Source organism: Phyllobates terribilis, unplaced genomic scaffold (assembly GCF_046119375.1).
Source record: "Phyllobates terribilis strain yellow unplaced genomic scaffold, ASM4611937v1 Scaffold_5__5_contigs__length_657084704, whole genome shotgun sequence".
NCBI lineage: Eukaryota > Metazoa > Chordata > Amphibia > Anura > Dendrobatidae > Phyllobates > Phyllobates terribilis.
In genome coordinates this window covers 33,455,196-33,477,450 of record NW_027362765.1, presented here as the reverse complement: position 1 = coordinate 33,477,450, position 22,255 = coordinate 33,455,196, and the positions used below count along the sequence as shown (strand labels likewise).

Below are 22,255 nucleotides of genomic sequence, written 5' to 3'. Positions count from 1 at the left end.
GTGACCTCATCACAGGTCCTGTGCGCACAGAGCAGCCATATATGTGGTGGCGGCTCTGCAGGTGGAGGTATGTGGAGAGACCCCATTACTGGGCGCATTAACCCCTTCAGTGCTGAGACTGTTTCGGAGTTTTCCTGTTGCTACTTTCTATGACTCCTGACGTGCTGCTCCTCTTCCTCTGATAGATAGGACCCAGCTATGGAGGACGGGACACATGGAAGCCCGTCTTCCTCCCATAGTACATTAACCCTTTCTTGCCCCCACACAGTATAATGTTCCCGCCTCAGACGGACACGTCAGGCTCCGCACTGTATCTTTTGGCCACGCCCCTGACCACACCCCTTTGCCCCCATTTCCCATCTCTTTCTCCCTGGCAGGAGGAGTTGTCAGAGGGGCGGATGCAGTGAGGGGCATTCAGCAGAGGCCGGGGACAGCAGGGTGCAGGGAGAGATCAGGGCCGTCCTCTGGATCCAGGACGGGTTATTTCTGATCATTCATAGTTGTCCGCACTGTATCTTTTGGCCACGCCCCTGACCACACCCCTTTGCCCCCCATTTCCCATCTCTTTCTCCCTGGCAGGAGGAGTTGTCAGAGGGGCGGATGCAGTGAGGGGCATTCAGCAGACGCCGGGGACAGCAGGGTGCAGGGAGAGGTCAGGGCCGTCCCTCTGGATCCAGGACGGGTTATTTCTGATCATTCATAGTTGTCCGCACTGTATCTTTTGGCCACGCCCCTGACCACACCCCTTTGCCCCCCATTTCCCATCTCTTTCTCCCCGGCAGGAGGAGTTGTCAGAGGGGCGGATGCAGTGAGGGACATTCAGCAGAGGCCGGGGACAGCAGGGTGCAGGGAGAGGTCAGGGCCGTCCCTCTGGATCCAGGACGGGTTATTTCTGATCATTCATAGTTGTCCGCACTGTATCTTTTGGCCACGCCCCTGACCACACCCCTTTGCCCCCCATTTCCCATCTCTTTCTCCCTGGCAGGAGGAGTTGTCAGAGGGGCGGATGCAGTGAGGGGCATTCAGCAGACGCCGGGGACAGCAGGGTGCAGGGAGAGATCAGGGCCGTCCCTCTGGATCCAGGACGGGTTATTTCTGATCATTCATAGTTGTCCGCACTGTATCTTTTGGCCACGCCCCTGACCACACCCCTTTGCCCCCCATTTCCCATCTCTTTCTCCCTGGCAGGAGGAGTTGTCAGAGGGGCGGATGCAGTGAGGGGCATTCAGCAGACGCCGGGGACAGCAGGGTGCAGGGAGAGGTCAGGGCCGTCCCTCTGGATCCAGGACGGGTTATTTCTGATCATTCATAGTTGTCCGCACTGTATCTTTTGGCCACGCCCCTGACCACACCCCTTTGCCCCCCATTTCCCATCTCTTTCTCCCCGGCAGGAGGAGTTGTCAGAGGGGCGGATGCAGTGAGGGGCATTCAGCAGAGGCCGGGGACAGCAAGGTGCAGGGAGAGATCAGGGCCGTCCCTCTGGATCCAGGACGGGTTATTTCTGATCATTCATAGTTGTCTTTCTAATAATTTTTATTAATTTTATATACAAAAATAAGGAAAGGAAGGAATAGGGAATACCGTGAGGGGGGCAAGGAAAAATGGCTAAAGGTGGGAAGAAAAAAAAAAGGGGAAGGAGTGAAAGGGAAGGGAAAGAGAGGTACTCAATAATACCATAAGTTACATTCAGATACAATATATAAACAAAACAATACAACCAATAAAATCTGTTACAATAAAATTTCACTGAAAAGATATAATGTTAAATCAAACAGAACTTGACTTGAACTAATAGCCAGATATAAATTTCACCTGTGACCTGGCTAAGCGATGGACTAGTTGATCAGGGAAATAGTTCAGACCATCTTAGCCATTTTTTGGAAAATTTATGGAATTGGTTATTTATAATGTCAAATTTATATTCATAGGTTTTATGAAGCTTAATTCTTTCTATTATGTCTGGAAAGAGAGGAGGATCTGTTTTCTTCCAATGAAAAGTTATGGCATTTTTTAATAACAAGGAATATGTGTATAATAATAGATCTAAGTGAGTGATTAATATTTTCAATGCCAATAGACAATAAAGCCATTTGAGGAGTTATAGTTATTCTACTTTTGGAAATCTTATATATGAGTTTGATTGTTTGTGACCATAATAATTTAGTTTTTGGACAATTCCAAAAAATATGCAACAAGTCACCTCTGGAACCGCAATTCCTCCAACACAATGGTTGATTATTAGGATTTATATTTGATAACCTTGTTGGAGTGTAATACCACCTAGTGAGTAGTTTATAATGTGCCTCGTGAAGGGGCATTGAACTATTTGACGCATAGGAGTAATTCAAAGCATTCTCCCAATTTTCTGGAGGAAGAGAGAAATTTAGAAAAGATTCCCATTTAATCATGTAGGCATTTTTAACCAATTCAGTGTCCTTATTAAACCAACTATAAATATTTTTAAGGCTCCAAAATATTTTATAATTAAAATTACCAAGCAAGGTTGAAGTGGCTTCAGAACATAAAGGTTTACTACTAATTAATTTATGGATAAGATCCTTCATTATTAAATAGTGTAAGAAATCTGTTGAGGATAAATTAAATTTGTTTTTGAGATCTATAAATGAATAAAAGATTTTTATGAGGGAGAAAATTTTCTATTTCTTTATTCCACAATTTGCCCAACAAGGGGGGTATATAAGAATTTTCCAGAGAAGCAATGAAAGTTAGTGGAAGGAATTTTACGTAATGAAATTTATCTGAACCTCTTATTGGTTTAGATAGTTTTTGCCAAGCGTATATAATGGCTTGAAAAATAGGGTGAGAAGGAGGACCAAAAGGTTTTGTAAATATGTGTCTAAAAGTAGATCACGAGGATGTATATTATTATTTAGTGTAATCTCTAAATCAAGCCAGGCCGGAGCAACCGAATGTTGTAGCCAGCATGAACTTTGTTTGACTAGGCATGCTAAATAATATGCCGTAACATTCGGAAGGCTAAGTCCCCCATGTAACTTAGTCTTATAAAGGATGTCTTTAGCAATTTTAGCCTTTTTGCTTCCCCAAATGAATGAATTAACAAGAGACTGAAGGCTGGTCAAATATGCGTTGAGATTTTCAGTGGAAGTGATCTAAAAATATAAAGTATTTTTGGGAGAATGAAAGTCTTTATTGTTAGATTTTTACCTATCCAGGATAAATCCTGGTTACGATATATCGTTAAGTCTTTTGATATTGCGTTAATTAATTGATCAAGATTACAAGAAATTATAGTTTTGACATCCTTTGTTATTATAATACCTAAGTAATTAAGATATTTGTCTGCCCAATTAAAAGAAGAGAGCATTTTAATGTTATTAATTAAGTCATCTTTTAAATTGAAGCAGAGTATTTTTGATTTATCATTATTTATCTTAAAATAAGATACATCTGAAAATATTTTAAGAAGATTAATTAACTCCTTTATTGAGTTTAAAGGGTCCGAGAGGGTTAAAAGTATATCGTCTGCGTATAAACTAATCTTAAAATGGCGCGAGAGAGTAGATATGCCAACAATATTTTGGCTTTCTCTAATCTTTTGAGCTAGTGGTTCCATGGCTATTGCAAATAACAAAGGGGAGAGGGGACATCCCTGCCTAGTGCCATTTGAAATTAAAAAGGAATTAGATAGATGGTTGTTTACATAAATTTTTGCTCTCTGGTTTGAATATAGTGCCATGATATTGGTCAAGAATTCATTATTAAATCCAAATTTCGATAAAGTGTGTTTTAAAAATTTCCAATTCAATCTATCAAATGCCTTTTCAGCATCTAAAGCAACTAAAATAGATAGAATTTTAAAGGAGTTAATTAATTTGATGGTATTAATTATCCTTCTTGTGCCGTCTATGGATTGCCTACCTTTAATGAAACCAATTTGGTCGTTGTTGATTAAATTGGGCAAAGCCTCGTTCAACATATTCGCTAAAATTTTTGAATATATTTTTAGATCTACATTTATTAATGAAATAGGCCTATAATTTTTGAGTTTTTCTAAATCACTATTTGGGTTGGGGATTAAAACGATCGTTGCTTCCAATATCTCTGCCGGAAAGGAACCTTGAGAGGATGCTAAATTAAATGTTTGGGTTAAGTGTGGGGCTAAAATTTCGCTAAAATTTTTAAAGTATTCACCACAAAAACCATATGGATCAGGGTATTTCGCATTTTTAAGATGTTGAATTACTTCAGCTGTTTCTTTAAGCGTGATTGGAGCAGTCAATAAGGTCAACTCTTTGTTATTTCGTTTTGGTAATTCAATAGAAGAAAGGAATGATTCAATGCTACTCTCTTCTTGTTGTGGGGTATGGGACTGGAGATTTATATTATGTAGGTTGCGATAAAAATTAGCAAAGATTTCTGCAATATCTTTGGGGTGATATTTAAAGGAGCCATCAGCTGACTTAATTCTGTCGATTCTATTATGAATTCTTTTTTGTTTTATACGATTCATCATGAACCTAGTTGGCTTATTAAGAAATGAATATGATTTAAATTTTAATGTTCTAATCAAGGAATCATATGAAGAAAAAATTTCTGCCTTTAACTCCTGTCTAAGCTTAAGAATTTCTCTTTGGAGTGCTGATGAGGGAGATGAAAGGTTAATTTGTTGAGATTCTTTGTCTTCGATTAGGGATTGAAGTTTTGTAATTTTGGCTCTGTTGATTTTTTTATGCCTAGAAGAAATTTGCATTAGTATTCCTCTTATGAATGCTTTGTGGGCATTCCAACGTACAATAGGATTTATTGAGTCAGAATTATTGTCGATAAAATAATTTTTTAGGGATGTTTCTATTTCAGATTTATAGTTGGGATGTGAGATTAGAGATGAATTACACTTCCATAAAAAAATCGTTTTTTATTGGAGTACCTAAATTAACTGCTCCAATAACAGGGGAATGATCCGATATAGTTTTTGCATTTATTGTGACCCTTTTAAAATTGGAAAAAACAAAAACCTCTGTGACAATTAAATCTATACGTGAGACGGACTGATGGGCTTCTGAAAAATGTGTGAATTCTTTAGAAGAAGTGTTTATACATCTGAAAACGTTGAAGAACCAACCATTAAGAGAAGAAGATAGATGATGCATTGAAGATGAAGAATCCATAAAACCGTCTGGAACGATGTTAAAATCCCCCAACGTAATCAAAATTCCTTTTTTTATTAGTGATATTTTTTTCAATAACTTGTTGAGGAAATCAATATGACCTCTGTTAGGAGCATATAAATTGACAAGGGTGCAGGGTTGGTCATTTTGATAACAGACTAGTATATGAAACCTACCCTTGCTATCCTTATATTCTTCAATAAATTTGAAAGGAGTGGAATTTTTTATTGTAGTAATCACGCCTGCGTTTTTCCTAGTATTGAGGGATTCGAAGATATGTGGAAAATTTTTATGGTAAAATCTAAGAAGTTGCTAATCTTCAAGCGGATGTAATTTGTATCCAGGAAACAAAATTCTCAGTAAACAACCATGCTCATTCATAGTTGTAGCCGCCAGAACCTTCTCCTTTATATGGAGCTTCACTCTACGAGCTCCGGCTTCTCTGCAAGACAATTTACCAATCTCATCTGTAAGGCCGTGTTCACATGTGGCGTAAATGCTGCAGGTTTTCTGCAGGTGATCGCACCAAACTACACAATAACAATCTTCTCGGGTTATTGCATTTTTACTGCATTTATTTATGTGTTTTCTCCATTATTTGATGCATTTTTGGTGCAGATTTGAAGCTACATTTTTAATACATTTTTTATTACACAGAAAAGCTTTAATTCTGTAGTTAAAGTCCCAGTGTTATTTACATGGGTCTTTTACAGATTTATTTACAGGCTCCTCATGGAAGTCTATAGTGAAGAAAGCACCAAAACCGCACAATTCAGCAGCGTCTACAGTCACTAAGTGGTCAGAAGTTTTCATAACATCCACTTTGCTTGGACGGTTAAGAGCAGCAGATTTTCTGTGCAAAACAGCCTATATTGTTCCCACAGTACCGCCATCCCCCCACACAGTATATTGTTACCACAGTACCGCCATCCCGCCACACACTGTATAATGTTGTTATTATTATTATTATCTATTTATATAGCGCCATTGATTCCATGGTGCTGTACATAAGAAGGGGTTACATACAAAATACAGATATCACTTACAGTAAACAAACTAACAATGATAGACTGGTACGGAGGGAAGAGGACCCTGCCCTTGCGGGCTTACATTGTACAGGAATGGGGAAGGAGACAGTAGGTTGAGGGGTTGCTGTAGCTCCGGTGTTGAGACGGCAGCGTGGTCAGTGCAGGCTGTAAGCTTGTTTGAAGAGATGGGTTTTCAGGTTCCGTCTGAAAGATCCAAATGTGGCGGATAATCGGTCATGTTGAGGCACAGAATTCCAGAGGATGGAGGGTATTCTGGAGAAATCTTGGAGGCGATTGGGTGAGGAACGAATAAGTGTGGAGGAGAGAAGGAGGTCATTGGAGGACCGGAGATTACGTGAGGGAATATATTGGGAGATTAGTTGAGAGATGTACGGAGGAGAGAGGTTATGGATGGCTTTGTACGTCAGTGAACTGGATACGCTGGACAATTGGGAGCTAGTGAAGGGATTTTCAAAGGGGGGTAGCAGAGGAGTAGCGAGGCGAGAGAATTGAGTGATTCCATAATTTTTTCCCTCTGCTTGGTCTGAAAAAAATTACCCTTACTGAGTACCACATTTTTTATCCTGATTTCTTTTAGTGTTTCTTAAAGCCCTAAAGTTGCCATTTGAAATGACTTTAGTTTTGTGCCATGTCTGTGATATACTTTTTTTCAACAACATTAAACAACTGAATGAACATCCTCCGAGCCTGGTGATTCCATAATTTTTGCCAGGGGTTGTACACAGGAGCTCTGAATATAATGTCAGTGTACAGGTAATACAGGGATCACCTGTGACATTATACACCAGAACTCCGTACATAGTATATAGTGTCACTGTACAGATAACACACTGACTTACCTTTGACATCTCTAGTTGAAGTCCTTTATTTTCGCTTTTCTTCTTCATCCAGCACAGCCCGCCATCACTTCTTCCTGCCAGGTCTCATCTCTGCTGAAAATAACAAACAGTTAGTGCACCACTTCCAGAACAAATGAAGGAAAAAAAGCGACATAGTGCCGCACTTCACAGTAACAGGATCCCCCCCCCCCCACACACTGGAAACAGTATAATCAAAAATAAAATACATCACAGCAATAATAATATCCCTTAATTAGCCCTTACAGTGATAATGTCCCACATCCTGGTCCCATATGTACTCCATTCTGGACCACACGTCTCTTTCCTGCCCCCATATGTTTCCATCCTGCCCCCATGTGTCTCCATCCTGCCTCCATAGTGCGGCTTTACAAAAAAGTTAAAAAAAAAAGTTTCTCCTTACTTGACACCTGTCCAGCGGCGTCCTCTCCCTCATCCATCAAATAGTAAACATTGGAGAGAGAATGGTGAACTGGCACCAGCCATACTGCAATAAGTAAATAATGAATAGAATATATTGTATAGTATAAGAAAAGTTTTTATTCAGCAAAGCTAGACACACAAATAAAAAACATTAAAAACATAGAAATTCCCCTTGTGGAGAGACCTAAAGATGATGAAGCAATTTCAATATAGGTATCTATCTAAAGGGTGCTTCCAATTGCTAAAGTGGTTTAGTAAAAATACATATCTATATTCAATGTACAGGATTATCAAAATAAGATCAAATCCATTGGATATATGGATATCCTCAGCAGAAAAATATTCAAATACAGGAGTGATTTAAACCACTAAGAGATATTGAGGGTGAAAGCACCCATGTGTATAGCCTTAATGATAATATCCATACACACCTTAGATGAAAGTCTCCAAGTGGATGCAATGGGAGGGATACCAAGCCCTACGAGTTACGCCACTGCTGTGGCTTCCTCAGGGGTTAAGAGCACTCTTTTGCCAGTTCACCATTCTCTCTCCAATGTTTACTATTATATTTTGGGTGTATAGGCACAGTATCTGCTAGGATTATGTGAGCGTGGTGCTGGTATCTGTGCCTCATCCATCTGAGCCACCGACGCATGGCAGTAACTTAATACGCCGCTGACGAGCACGCTGACGTCAGCTGCCGGTCTGTGATTGGCTGGCGGCTGTTAACTATTACCAGCATTAGATTTCAATTGAATGTGCATCCAAGGGCGCACGCTCAGTTACTAAACTGTCAAAATCCTGCCCCTGGGGCCCAGTCCCATACGCCAGTTTGCCCCATACACTTGAGATAACTATTGGCCAAATGATCATTCGGCTGACAGCTGTCTCCACCGACTCCCCCATACACACCACCATTCTATTTGCCTGGACTTTCCTGTGGTCTCCATGAGAGAGCAGCTGGCAGACTTATCTAGTGGAGACTTATCTCCAGGGAGAACAATGTGATCAGCTTCTGAAATTCAGCATGCCAGATCCTTCTCTCACCTGACATCATCTGCAGTTCCAGCTGACTTTGGTCTAATGTGTATGAGAGCCTAAAGAGTTTACTTAAACAGAATGTTTTAAAATAATAAAAATACCACCACTGCTTGGGAGCATGGAAATGTCTTAGTCAGCAATTCAACTTCTTTTCCAGTCCATGTGAGATAACAGAGAATACAACATCTACACGTTCTATCTCCTGATATGTTTCCTTTTAGTATCTCCAATAATTGTATTACATTTGATTCTTTATGATGTTACATCTTCCTCATCTTTTCCCCTTTCAGAGTTTTACAATATTGGATCCTCTCAGTGGAGATCTTCTGTATAAGAGAATTTTACTGATTTAACCATTAAAGATGGATATGGACATGGACAAGATGACGGGTAGGATATTACATCTCACCCTAGAGATCCTCTTCCGGCTTACTGGAGAGGTGAGCGATTCTGATGAATCACATTACATCATTCTTATCTATGGGAATATCGGATGGACAGAACTGGAGAGGTGAGGACTCTGGAAATGTCTGTAGTAAGATTTATTAATGTGTCTCTTCATAAACAGGATTACACAGTAGTGAAGAAGACCTCTAGTGAGTGCTATCAGGCCACTGTGTCTGAGGGATACGGAACACCCCTGAGCCCAATCATGGGGCCTCCACCTCACCCCCTGAAACATGAGGACATCAATGACCAGAAGATCCTAGAACTCACCTACAAGATGATTGAACTGCTGACTGGAGAGGTGACACTGCTGGGAATGCTGGGACATTATACAGTAATGCTATGAAGGGATGAGGGGATGATGGTATCATTGTATGTGTCAGGTTCCTATAAGGTATCAGGATGTCTCAGTCTATTTCTCCATGGAGGAGTGGGAGTATTTAGAAGGACACAAAGATCTGTACAAGGACGTCATGATGGAGGTTTCCCAGCCCCTCACATCACCAGGTAATAGAACTAAATACAGACGGCTTATAATTATTTGTATATAAGGAATGAATTCAATTCCTGTATGTGTTTCCTCCAGTTCTATCCAGTAAGAGGACAATGCCAGAGAGATGTCCCCGTCATCTTCTCCCACAGGACTTTACAGAAGAAAATCCCAATGTTCCTCAGGATCATCAGGTAGATGGAGAGAAGGTGCCAGGAGATCTCCCTTATGATGTGTAGATGGCTGTGAAGGTTTTGTGCTCAGTCTTGTTTTCTCCACCAGTATTATATGTTTTATACTTGTGTAATAAGAACGGTGGAGATGACAGGATTAGAGCTGATCATAGATGTGACTTCTCCATATGTCTGTGACTTTTACGATATTTGTTTCAGGGTGAAGATCTGACCCATATTAATACCACAGAGACGTATATGACGGGTGACGAGCATTGTAAAGAGGAGATTCCTACATATGACTACACAGGTGAGTGGTAACCACTAAATGCAGAGAAGTCACAAATTCTTCTCAGTCACTGGCTGTGGCTGCTTTATCAGTGGTGTAGTCCGGCCTTATCATAATTGTACGTAGAATATGTCAACAAGTTAGAAAATTACTTGAAGAAAAATTATTATGAATGGCCTCTAAGAGAAAGTGGAGGGTAACGATGCTGTTACCTTCCTAGAATCCTGATATCTTATTGGATGAATCTACCTTCTCTCCCTTCTGCGCTGCTGAATCTGCTCATATGGTCCCTACAAGACCACAGACATGTGCGCTTACACAGTACGCAGACATGCGCACACACACAGTACGCCGACATGCGCACAAAGGATGCAGACATGCGCACACATACCCACACAGACATGTTCGCACACACACAGTACGCAGCCATGCACACACATGCAGTACACAGATATGCACATACACAAACATATACACAGCTACACATACAGGCATACATACATATACATATTTGAAGACAAATTCACAAAAACACATATAAACAGACATAAATATATACACAGTCATACACACTGACATACATAGATATACACATCATACATGCACACACAGATATATTAGACACAGCCACCTGCCCCCGGCTTGTCTCCCTTCCAGTTTCTGTGGCATGTGGCTGTGGAGGGTGCGCTTCTTGATTGCCGTCACTTAAACAGACATCGTAGCGTGCAGTGCACTGTGCGGCTGTGTCTGCTAGTAATGACACGGCCGGGGCGACACTGCACCTTTAATTTGCTTGTGTGTCGCCCGGCTACGTCATTACTAGCAGACACTGCCGCACAGTGCACTGCGTGTAACCATCTCTGTTTAAGTGACGGCAATCAAGCAGCGCCGGCGGCTATGCACACACACAGCCCCTTTGCAATACACATATACACACACATTGCCCCTCTATAACAATATATACACACACACACACTGCCCCTCTGCAATACACATATACACACACACATTGCCCCTATGCAGTATGTGTATATATATATATATATATATATATATATATATATATATATGTACAAAATATACAGATGCTTCTCACAAAATTAGACTATCTTCAAAAAGTTAATTTATTTCAGTTCTTCATTACAAAAAGTGAAACTCGTATATAATATATAGAGTCATTACACACAGAGTGATCTATTTCAAGTGTTTATTTCTGTTAATGTTGATGATTATGGCTTGCAGCCAATGAAACCACAAAAGTCATTATCTCAGTAAATTAGAATACTTTATAACAACAGTTTGAAAAATTATTTTAAAATCCAAAATGTTGGCCTACTGAAATGTATGTTCAGTAAATGCACGCAATACTTGGTCGGGGCTCCTTTTGCATCAATTACTGCATCAATGTGGCGTGGCATGGAGGCGATCAGCCTGTGGCACTGCTGAGGTGTTATGGAAGCCCAGGTTGCTTTGATAGTAGCCTTCAGCTCGTCTGCATTGTTGGGTCTGGTGTCTCTCATCTTCCTCTTGACAATACCCCATATATTCTCTATGGGGTTAAGGTCAGGTGAGTTTGCTGGCCAATCAAGCACAGTGATACTGTTGTTTTTAAACCAGGTATTGGTACTTTGGGCAGTGTGGACAGGTGCCAAGTCCTGCTGGAGAATGAAATTTCCATCTCCAAAAAGCTTGTCGGCAGAGGGAAGCATGAAGTGCTCTAAAATTTCCTGGTAGACGTCTGCGCTGACTTTGGTCTTGATAAAACACAGTGGACCTACAACAGCAGATGACATGGCTCCCTAAACCATCACTGATTGTGGAATCTTCACACTAGACCTCAAGCAGCTTGGATTGTGGCCTCTCCACTCTTCCTCCAGACTCTGGCACCTTGATTTCCAAATGAAATGCAAAATTTACTTTCATCCAAAAACATCACCTTGGACCACTGAGAAACAGTCCAGGTCTTTTTCTCCTTGGCCCAGGTAAGACGCTTCAGGCGTTGTCTATTGGTCACGAGTGGCTTGACACAAGGAATGCGACACTTGTAGCCCATGTCCTGGATACGTCTGCGTGTCGTGGCTCTTGAAGCAATGACTCTAGCAGCAGTCCACTCCTTGTGAATCTCCCCCAAATTATTGAATGGCCTTATCTTAATCCTTTCAAGGCTGCGGTTATCCCGGTTTTTTCTACCACACTTTTTCCTTTCACTCAACTTTCCATTAATATGCTTGGATACAGCACTCTGGGAACAGCCAGCTTCTTTAGCAATGACCTTTTGAGGCTTACCCTCCTTATGGAGTGTGTCAATGACTGCCTTCTGGACATCTGTCAAGTCAGCTGTCTTCCCCATGATTGTGGAGCCTACTGATACAGACTAAGGGACCTTTTTAAACGCTTAGGAAGCCTTTGTAGGTGTTTTTTGTTAATTATTCTAATTTACTGAGATAATGACTTTTATGTTTTCATTGGCTGTAAGCCATAATCATCAACATTAACAGAAATAAACACTTGAAATAGATCACTCTGTCTGTAATGACTCTCTATAATATATGCGTTTCACTTTTTGTATTGAAGAACTGAAATAAATTAACTTTTTGATGATATTCTAATTTTCTGAGAAGAACCTGTATATTTTGTACCCATAAATAAATATTATTATGGAAAAAAACATATATATTTTTTATTATTTTTTTTCATTTTTTTTTTAAATATTTTCACAACTTCTTTTTAACTTTTTTTTTCACTTGTTTACTTAATCCCACTGTGGGACTTTCACTTTCTGCAGTCTGATTGCAGTTATAAGGTATAACAGTGTAGGATCACTAACCAGTCTCCATTTTTCAAATCTGACATGTGTCACTTTATGTGATGATAACTTTGGATGCTTCTTCTGATTCCAGTGATTCTGAAATATTTTTAGCTGTGACACATTGTACTTTATGTTTCTGGTAATTTTAGGTTAATATATTTTGCGTTTATTTTTGAAAATACATGAAAATTGCCAAATGATGTAGAAAAATTTGTAATTTTCAAACTTTAAATTTGTTTACTCCTTAATCAGATAGTGATACCAGACTAGGCTGAGATATCAAACGGGCACTTTTCATCCACGTTCACCAACAAACCGTCTGCTCCAGGGATCTTTCAACAAGGCAAAAATCAAAGTTCACAACCTAATATAACTAGTTTAACACAAAAAGAAGTACGCCTGCGTCTGAGCAAATTAAACATTGACAAATCCCCCAGCCCAGATGGCATTCATTCACGGATATTGAGGAAATTGAGCTCAGTAATTAACAAACCGCTGTATCTCGTATCTCATATTCTTAGACTCTCTTGTAACAGGGGTTACAAGATTGGATCCTCCACAGGATTGGAGGATAGTCGATGTGGTACCGATATTTAAGAAAGTTAAGAAGGTGGATCCAGGTAACTACCCTCCAGTAAGTCTGACATCAGTAGTGTGCAAAGTTTTTTGAGGGCATCATAAGAGATGACCTGCAGAGATATATTGAAAAGAATAGTAACATAGTAATGTAGGTTGAATAAAGATCTAGGTCCATCAAGTTCAACCTTTCTCCCCCAATTGTTCTCCCTACACTAACACTTCACTAACTTACTGGGACTTGGCCTACAAATGTATTATTGCCATTTTTATTATTGCTGCACTATTACAATTAAACATGCACCCGTTTATAATTTTTTTAGTTAGTTTTATCTTTGGTATTACTCTTGTAATTCTAATAATGGTATTACTAAAATCCCTATGCCTAAATCTGTTGATCCAGAAGAAGGCAAAAACCCCAGGACACATTCTGCCAAATTGCTTAATGGGGAAAAATTCCTTCTTGACCCCGAGAAAAGGCGATCAGTCCTAGAACCCTGGATCAAACCTAATTATAATACTAGTTATGTTAATTACTATTACCATACTAAATTCACTACTATAGGTGTAACATTTTGTACCACATAACAGCCTTATACTGAAGCTACAGAAGCAAGGACGTTGGGGAACTATATGCATATGGCTAAGGAATTGGCTAAATGGTAGGAAACAAAGAGTCATCATAAATGGTACGTTCTCTAAATGAATATAGTCAGCAGTGGGGACCGCAGGCATCTGTGCTAGGATTCTTTTTAACCTCTTTATTAATGACCTTGTGGATGGGATTGAGAGTAAAGTGTCAGTGTTTGCTGATGACCCCAAACTATGTAGGATAAGGTGACTGAATGGGCAAACACTTGGCAGATGAGGTTTAATGTAGATAAATGTAGAGTAATGCACCTAGGACGGAGTAATACTATTACTGCATATACATTAGCCCCTTTCGGACATGAGGCATAATAATACGTCCCTGTGTCCTGGGCCTTAATGACCAGATACGTATTATTACGCCTCGGCGAATGCGCCTGCACAGAGGCTGTGCAGGCGCGATCGTCAGTGGGTGTCAGCTCATTCTGACAGCTGATACCCAGCACTCTCGCACCGCTCCCAGTCCATTAACCCCCTAAATGCTGTGATCGAAGTTGATCGCAGCATTTCGAGAGCAGGCACAGGTAAGACAGTACGTCTTACCTTGGATCAAAGACTTCGCGATATCATCATGGCGTCCCAATCGTTGCCATGGTGACCCAATCGACATCCGGGTCACCAGCCACCAGCAAGTTAGTTAGATCATGTGCAATGCATGATCTATCTAACTTTTGTCAGTGCAGCGCTGACAGCCCGCATAGCATAGGGATGCTCCTGCATCCCTATGCTATTCAAGCGATCAGTCTGCAAAAAATGAAAGTCCCATAGTGGGACAAAGTAAAAAAGTGAAAGAAGGTGAAAAAAATTGTAAAAATATTAAAAAAAAGAAAATATAATCCCCAAAAAATAAAACTATATTGTACCCATAAATAAATATTATTATGAAAAAAAAAAAACAATAAAAAAAAATCCGGAACGACCTGACCTATAAAATTGTCCCACTAGTTAACCCCTATAGTGAACAAAAAAAAATAAATAAAAAAATTAATCAAAGGTGCTTTATCATCATACCGCCGAACAAAAAGTGGAATAAAACGCAATGAAAAAGAGGAATGTAAATAAAAATGGTACCGCTGAAACCGTCATCTTGTCTCACAAAAAACAAGCCACCATACAGCTCCATCAGATGAAAAATAAAAAAGTTATAGCTCTCAGAATAAAGCGATGCAAAAAAAAATATTTTTTTCTATGAAAGTTTTTGTTGTGTAAAAGCGCCTAAACATAAAAGAAACTATATAAATGTAGTATCATACATACTGACCCAAAGAATACAGCTGCTTTATCAATTTTACCACACGCGAAACGACATAGCAAAAAAATATAAATTTCTTTGTTAGTTTTTGTTTATTCTGCCTCCAAAAAATCGGAATAGAAAGTGATCAAAAAATGTCAAGTGCCCGAAAACGGTAACAATAAAAATATCAACTTGTCCCGCAAAAAACAAGCCCTTACATGACTCTGTCGGCCGAAATATGGAAAATTATAGCTCTCAAAATATGGCGATGCAAAAACTAGTCTTTGCAACGAAAAAAAGGGTCTTTTAGTGTGTGACAGCAGCCAATCATAAAAACCTGATATAAATCTGGTATCGCTGTAATCGCATCGACCCGAAGAATAAAGTCGTCTAATCACTTATACCGCATGAGGAACGGCGTAAAAAATAAATAAAACCAATTCTTCACCTGCTGCTGATATGTTCATTCTGCCTCCCAAAGATCGCAGTTTGGCTCGGCTGACATTTATCCTGCTTACCCCGGGATTTCCGTGTAAATACGTGATTCAGACGGAACCTCGGTGGAAGAGTCCCTGTAATGAGGCAGATGGAAGCACCATGGACGCCATCTGGCCTGTGATCCCATGATGTCCATCTTTTTATTAGGCGTGCATAAAAGTGTCGTCGGCCACAGTTTTGTGAACCTCTGAAAAAAAGGACACTGCTAAACAGAGGTCAGACGGAGTCCACAGTAACTCTGCTCCCTAATTATAGTGAATGGATCTCTTGGGATAGGGTTAGGGTTGTGTTGGGGTTAGGGTTGTGTTAGGGTTAGTATTAGGGTTAGGGTTGTGTTAGAATTAGGGTTGTGTCAGGGTTAGGGTTGTGTTAGGGTTAGGGTTGTGTTAGGGTTAGGGTTGTATTAGGGTTAGGGTTGTGTTGGGGTTGGGATTTTTTCAAAAGTAAAGAAAAAAAAATGATGACGATATTGTGACTAGTGTTGAGCGCAAGTGCTCGCTACTTGAGTTTGCATCGGGTGCTCAGGTATGCACCGAGTATTGCGGGTGCTCGAGTGACATACTCGATTCTCCGCCCCATATTTTTCGCGGCTGTTATATAGCAAAAAAAAACATGTTGGGATTGCCTGCCATACACGAGCAATCCCCACTTTTTTTTCTTTGGGTGTCTAACAACCGTGAAACATGCGGGGCGGGGACTCGAACATGTCACTTGAGCACCCGCAATACTTGGTGCATACCCGAGTACCCGATGCAAACTCAAGTAGCGAGCACTTGTGCTCACGACTAATGACAACATATTCAGTATGATGACCTAATGTTATCAAATTTTGTGTTGTACCTCTGATAAAACCCTTGAAGAGTGTGTTTCCAAAAATGGTGTCAATTGTGGGGGGTTTCCACTGTTTAGGCACATCAGGTTCTCCCCAAATGTGACATGGTGTCCGCTAATTATTCAAGCAAATTTGACATTCAAAAAGTCAAATGGCACTCCTTCCCTTCCGAACCATGCCGTGCGCCCAAACAGTAGTTTTCCCCACATATGGGGTATCTACGTGCTCAGGAGAAATTGCACAACAAATTTTGTGGTCCATTTTTTCCATTACCCTTGCGAAAAAAAAAAAAAATTGGGTCTAAAGTAAAATTTTTGTGAAAAAAGGTTAAATGTTCATTCTTTCCTTTCACATTCGATTAATTGCTGTGAAGCACGTGAAGAGTTAATAAACTTCTTGAATGTGGTTTTGAGCACCTTGAGGGGTGCAGTTTTTAGAATGGTGTCAATTTTGGGTATTTTCTGTCATAGAGACCCCTCAAAGTGACGTCAAATTAATGTGGTCCCTAAAAAAAATGGTTTTGTAAATTTTGTTGGAAAAAATGAGAAATTGCTGGTCAACTTTTAACCCTTAACTTCCTAACCAAAAAAAAATTGATTCCAAAATTGTGCTGATGTAAAGTAGACAAGTGGGAAATTTTATTTATTAACTATTTTGTGTGACACATCTCTCTGATTGAAGGTTATGAAAATTCAAAGTTTGAAAAAAGCAAAATTTTCACATATTTCCAATTTTTTTCTCAAATAAACTCATGTCATATTGAATAAATGTTATCACTATCATGAAGTACAATATCTCACGAAAAAACAGTCTCAGAATCAGTGGGTTCCCTTGAAGCTTTCCAGAGTTATTACCTCATAAAGTGACAGTGGTCAGAATTGTAAAAATTCGCCTGGTCATTAACGTACAAACAGCCTTTGGGGGTAAAGGGGTTAAATGGGAGTATACCCAAGTCTACAGACATTAGAAGGACTTTAGTATTCTGGTTACAGGTAAGTTGAGCAGCAGTACTCAATGTCAAACAGAAGCCACAAAAGCAAACACGATTTTAGGATGTATAAAAAGAGAGAGTAAATCCCGAAATTCCAGCGTATTACCCCTCTATAAATCACTTGTGAGGCCACATTTGGAATATGGGATCCAGTTTTGGGCTCCACATTTTAAAAAGGATATTCAGAAGTTAGAGTCAGTTAAAATGTGGGCAACTAGATTATTGCAAGGCATCAAAGGCCTCTCATATGATGAGAGGTTGAAAAAGTTGAGCTTGTTTTATTTTTTCAACATTCTTTTATTTATTTTTAGGATGATAAAAGGCTTACAAGTTTAGCAACAGGTTTTTATATATTCAATTAAATTTAGAAAAAAAAATTTTTAGATAATAAATCACTTTTGAAATTACGTTGAGGGGCCTAGAATTTAGATAGAACCAGGGGAGAAGAGGAAATACAAATCCAGGATGCACAAGAGTAGTCAGTAAACGGGCCATGGACACAACAGAATCAAATACATAAGGTGGTAACTGAGCACATAGGACTGAACCCGAGGAGAATAATGCTGTATCTGGCGGCTTCCAGCAATATGCTTCGAGCTTTAGTAGGGTGTGGTGCTTTCCAATTACCTGAAGCAGGGAGCTGATTATTCCAGCTGGACAGCACACACTGCCATACTGCCAGTCTGGATGATAGTACTGGTCCCAGCCACCCTAATGTTAGTGACTGGACAGAGCCTGCGCCACCCAGAGCTTCTGGTTCCAATATCCCCTCCATCACCAGCGCCGTCCACAAAATGAATGATGGTGGCGACTGGTGACCGAAGCAGATATCACAGGAGCAGATCCCAGAGGAGATGTGTCACACCATTTGCAGGAGCCCCATCTGGAAACCAGATCAAAAGAAAACCCCATGAAGTGACTCCATTTTATAAATTATAACCATCAGTGAATTAATCTATAGGAGTAGAGACTATTTTGGCACCTGACTGGGAGCTTGTTTTTTACTGGGATGAGTAGAAGTATTTATTGGTATAATTTTTGCATACATAACAATTTTTGGTGCCTTTTTATTCCAATATTTGGGGGGGCAGAATGAACAAATAGTTGAACACCACCCTCCACTGGTTCATGCTATGAGGTCTTCTATTAGACTGGGAACTGTCATTGTCTTAGTGAATAATTAATTTTTACTACATAACTTCCCATTTCTATGCACAGTTTGAGTAGAAATGTTCAAAAATATGATTTCAATGATATTTTATTCAAAACTAATAATTGGTTTTATTTTTCACAGATGATTGTGACAGTAGATCAGAGGGAGAGCTGACATCTTCAATTTTTAAATCAGATCTTGAGCTCACACAGGATACAATTGAAATGAATGCCATTACTCCAGATATACCATCATCCCTTCACAGCAAAGATCTATCATCTGCTCTTTTGAAACCGGTCCTATCTTCTGATTCATTACAGACTACTAATAAAAATCACAAAAGAGGCATTGAAAAACGAACGGCTCTTAATGGAAAGAAGCCAATTCTACAGTCAGAATATGGAAATAGTTTTCCCCTCAAAACATCTTTTGTTAAACATCAAAAAATTCATACAGAGGAGAAGAGATTTTCTTGTTCCAAATGTGGGACATGTTTTAACTGGAAATCAGAACTTGTTAGGCATGACAGAATTCACACTGGGGAGAAGCCATATTCATGTTCAGAATGTGGAAAATGTTTTAACCGGAAATGGATTCTTGTTTGTCACCAGAGAACTCACACAGGGGAGAAGCCATATTCATGTTCAGAATGTGGAAAGTGTTTTGGAGATAAATCACAACATGTTATACACCAGAGAACTCACACAGGGGAAAAGTCGTTTTTATGTTCAGACTGTGGAAAGTGTTTTGTAAACAAGTCACACCTTGTTATACACCAAAGAACTCACACAGGGGAGAAGCCATTTTCATGTTCAGAATGTGGAAAATGTTTTGTACATAAATCCGACCTTGTTATACACCAGAGAACTCACACAGGGGAGAAACCATTTTCATGTTCAGAATGTGGGAAATGTTTTGCAAGGAAATCAAATTTTGCTAGACATCGGAGAACTCACACAGGGGAGAAGCCTTTTTCCTGTTCAGATTGTGGGAAATATTTTAACCAGAAACCACATCTTGTTACACACCAGAGAATCCACACAGGGTAGAAGCCTTTTCTCTAATGCTTCATTGGGGAACACAGGAGACCATGGGGTGTATGCTGCTACCACTAAGAGGTTGACACTAGGCAAAAGAAATTAGCTTCTTGTTAGTAGGGTACACCCACCAACTGGCACAAAGCTAATCATTTTTAGCTTAATGAGCACAATGGGCTGCGAGCATTGTGTCCCACAGGGAGAAACATGGGTAAGAAATATCTTTATTCTTGTGTCTAGGTTAATAGCTGATGTTTTTCAAACAGCTTCCTACTCAGCGGCAGGATAGTGTTACACTCACGCCGCTAGGTTCACATAGGACGAGACGGGTTTCATTAATTCTTCGGAATCCTGGGGGGACTGTTACTCAGGGCGAACATAGGCTGCAGCTTCTCTCAGGCACACGATAGAGTCAATTGCTAACCAGACACCTCTGACAAGAGTCTTTTTCAACAGTTTAACAGTGGAATTTAATCTGAAGCACGGCCAGTGCAATTCAGGGATATTACAGCACAATCTTCATTACAGTACTGTTTGAGTTTCATGAGCAACCGGCTCCAGTAAGAATACAGTAGTTTCTTCACAAGGCACAGTATTACAGTCTCTTCAGTAGCATAATTCAGCATAGGTTAGATCTCTTAGCAGCACACTTCTATGCATACACAACCACAGGCTTTTCCTTCAGAAGGACACAATAGTACACAGCATTCTTTATCCTGCATGGAGATAGAGGGGGGAGGGTTTGATGAGGGAGATGATCCCTGTGACACAATTCCTTCCAGTCATTATCTTCCTGCCCAATAATACTCTGCACTGTTAGTTCAGGGAGTTTATCTGACCTGTGTTTAGTTTCTCTCCTGATCTGAATCCTGTTCAGTTGCCTTCTGTCAGATGCAGATAACACACTACCTTTCTCTTCGGCTTCAGCCAGACTACAATAACAAGTTCCCCACAATCCCCCTGGGGCTCTGCTAAAACACTCCCTGTCTCCTTTGACTGTATTAACCTCTCTAGTTGCTGGATGCTTCTGAAGCACAACACTTCCTGTCTCCTGTGCTTGTGTTATTTGTAATAGTTGCTGGATGCTTTTGAAGCAACAGCACTACTTCTGCATGTCACAATAGCATAGACTATGCTGCCATATATTTAAAGGCCGCCACACATATGGTAGTATCCCACTTGTTCCTCTCTTGCTAAACAGGCATATATGTATTAACCCTGACATCAACACACATCACCATTTAGCATTGGCACTTTATAGTTTTGAGATTTTTTCTTCCCTCTCCATTATTTTTTGTGGACTACATGCTTTTTAATACCTGAGTCCCACTGTTATTGCTTTTATCTTTTACATGTATGTCTACAATTGTTGGCAATTTGTGTCTATGAAGTAACAAAACTTATTATATATATTGTTGGACGTATGACTCCATGTTTTCAGTAGCATATTCCGTGTTGGGAGTGTCCACTTATCTAATTGAATAGGCCTTTCATTGACATAGGGCCTATTATACACAGTGTGTTCATATGCTACGTTTTCTGCTCAGATTATATTGTTTAAAAGGGCAATAGAGTGTTACAGATCACTCTGATTTCCCACGTAGAGATTGAGAGAACAGTGTGGCCTGATCCACATCCATGAGGACAGTCCTTTGCCTCCTAACTTCATCCCAGTCATCCACCATAGCGAGATTGTGCCGGGGCGGGGAAGACGGATCATTTCCGGTGTTCCCAAGCAGACCCGGGGCATACTGTGAAGAAGGAGTCGGGATTTCAATAGGACAGGTACCTCTCCTTCTCAAGGTCTTCGCAGCAAAAAAAAGGGCAATAGGGGGGCTCGTGACCTAATGTGACTGCCTGCCTCTGGGTCCATAGCGCAGGGCACTCACCCTTGGCAGTGCTCACCTCCTTCCCATGGTGCTAGTAGCCTCATTCCTCATCATCTGGTTCCCTTTCCCAGCCAAATGATGAAATCGAGGCCCCAGCTTATTGGGGCTTACTCTTCAAAGCCACGCACCCCTTCCTTTCCCTCAGCGCGAGCTTTCTAAGTGCGCTTTCTCTGGCCATGTTTCCCGCTTGGTACCCAAACCTAACTTTTCTTCACCGGAGATGCTTGTCTGGGCATGATTCCCCACATGCTTTGTTCCCGGGCTCTGCCTCTTCTTCCCTGCTCAACGCCATTTCCCTCCAGACGCCGACCGCTCCACACCTGCAGACCTATCGCGCTCCACACCTTCAGCCACTCCAGGATCACCTCGGGACCTCACTCCACATATCAGCACTCCTCGGAACAGGTAGGCTGTCCTTTGGGCTCACAGGTTCAGCACTCAGCAGCTCTCCCCTGGTACACCCTATCACCCTATGTCTATCCCAAGAGAGACTTGCTCGTGCCCATTCCCTCCCTATTATTCTTCATTTTGCATGTTTCTCCTGTAAAAATTATTGCCCTCAGGTCAGCAATCGGCCCTCTGCCCCAACTGCAACCCTTCCACGATGCAGAGCTCCCAGAAGCCCCCCACTGTCCGGGAAGAGAATGCACTCCCTCCCCCCCCAAATGG

At 40.6% G+C, this 22,255-nt stretch overlaps 1 protein-coding gene across 2 annotated transcripts; it reads left to right on the top strand.

Moving 5' to 3' along the window:
• Nucleotides 1–21,109, top strand: LOC141271848 (uncharacterized). 2 transcript variants are annotated; one of them, XM_073682039.1, is made up of 7 exons: nucleotides 1–67; nucleotides 8,811–8,960; nucleotides 9,089–9,268; nucleotides 9,351–9,474; nucleotides 9,554–9,651; nucleotides 9,850–9,940; nucleotides 18,802–21,109. In XM_073682039.1, exons 2-7 carry the CDS (start codon nucleotides 8,883–8,885, stop codon nucleotides 19,707–19,709), a joined length of 1,479 nt encoding a protein of 492 aa, XP_073538140.1. In that variant the 5' UTR covers nucleotides 1–67; nucleotides 8,811–8,882; the 3' UTR covers nucleotides 19,710–21,109. The 2 variants fall into 2 exon arrangements, with proteins under 2 accessions (XP_073538140.1, XP_073538141.1); XM_073682040.1 differs by lacking the exon at nucleotides 1–67 and having other exon boundaries at nucleotides 8,811–8,910.
• The last annotated feature ends 1,146 nt before the right edge of the window (nucleotides 21,110–22,255 follow it).

What these genes read in the sequence shown, in the direction of transcription:
- LOC141271848 (XM_073682039.1), top strand. Translation starts at nt 8,883, where the DNA reads ATGGATATGGACATGGACAAGATGACGGGTAGGATATTACATCTCACC. An exon ending in TCTTCCGGCTTACTGGAGAG is followed by an intron (nt 8,961 to 9,088) that starts GTGAGCGATTCT and finishes CTTCATAAACAG; the next exon opens with GATTACACAGTAGTGAAGAA. An exon ending in TCCTACATATGACTACACAG is followed by an intron (nt 9,941 to 18,801) that starts GTGAGTGGTAAC and finishes TATTTTTCACAG; the next exon opens with ATGATTGTGACAGTAGATCA.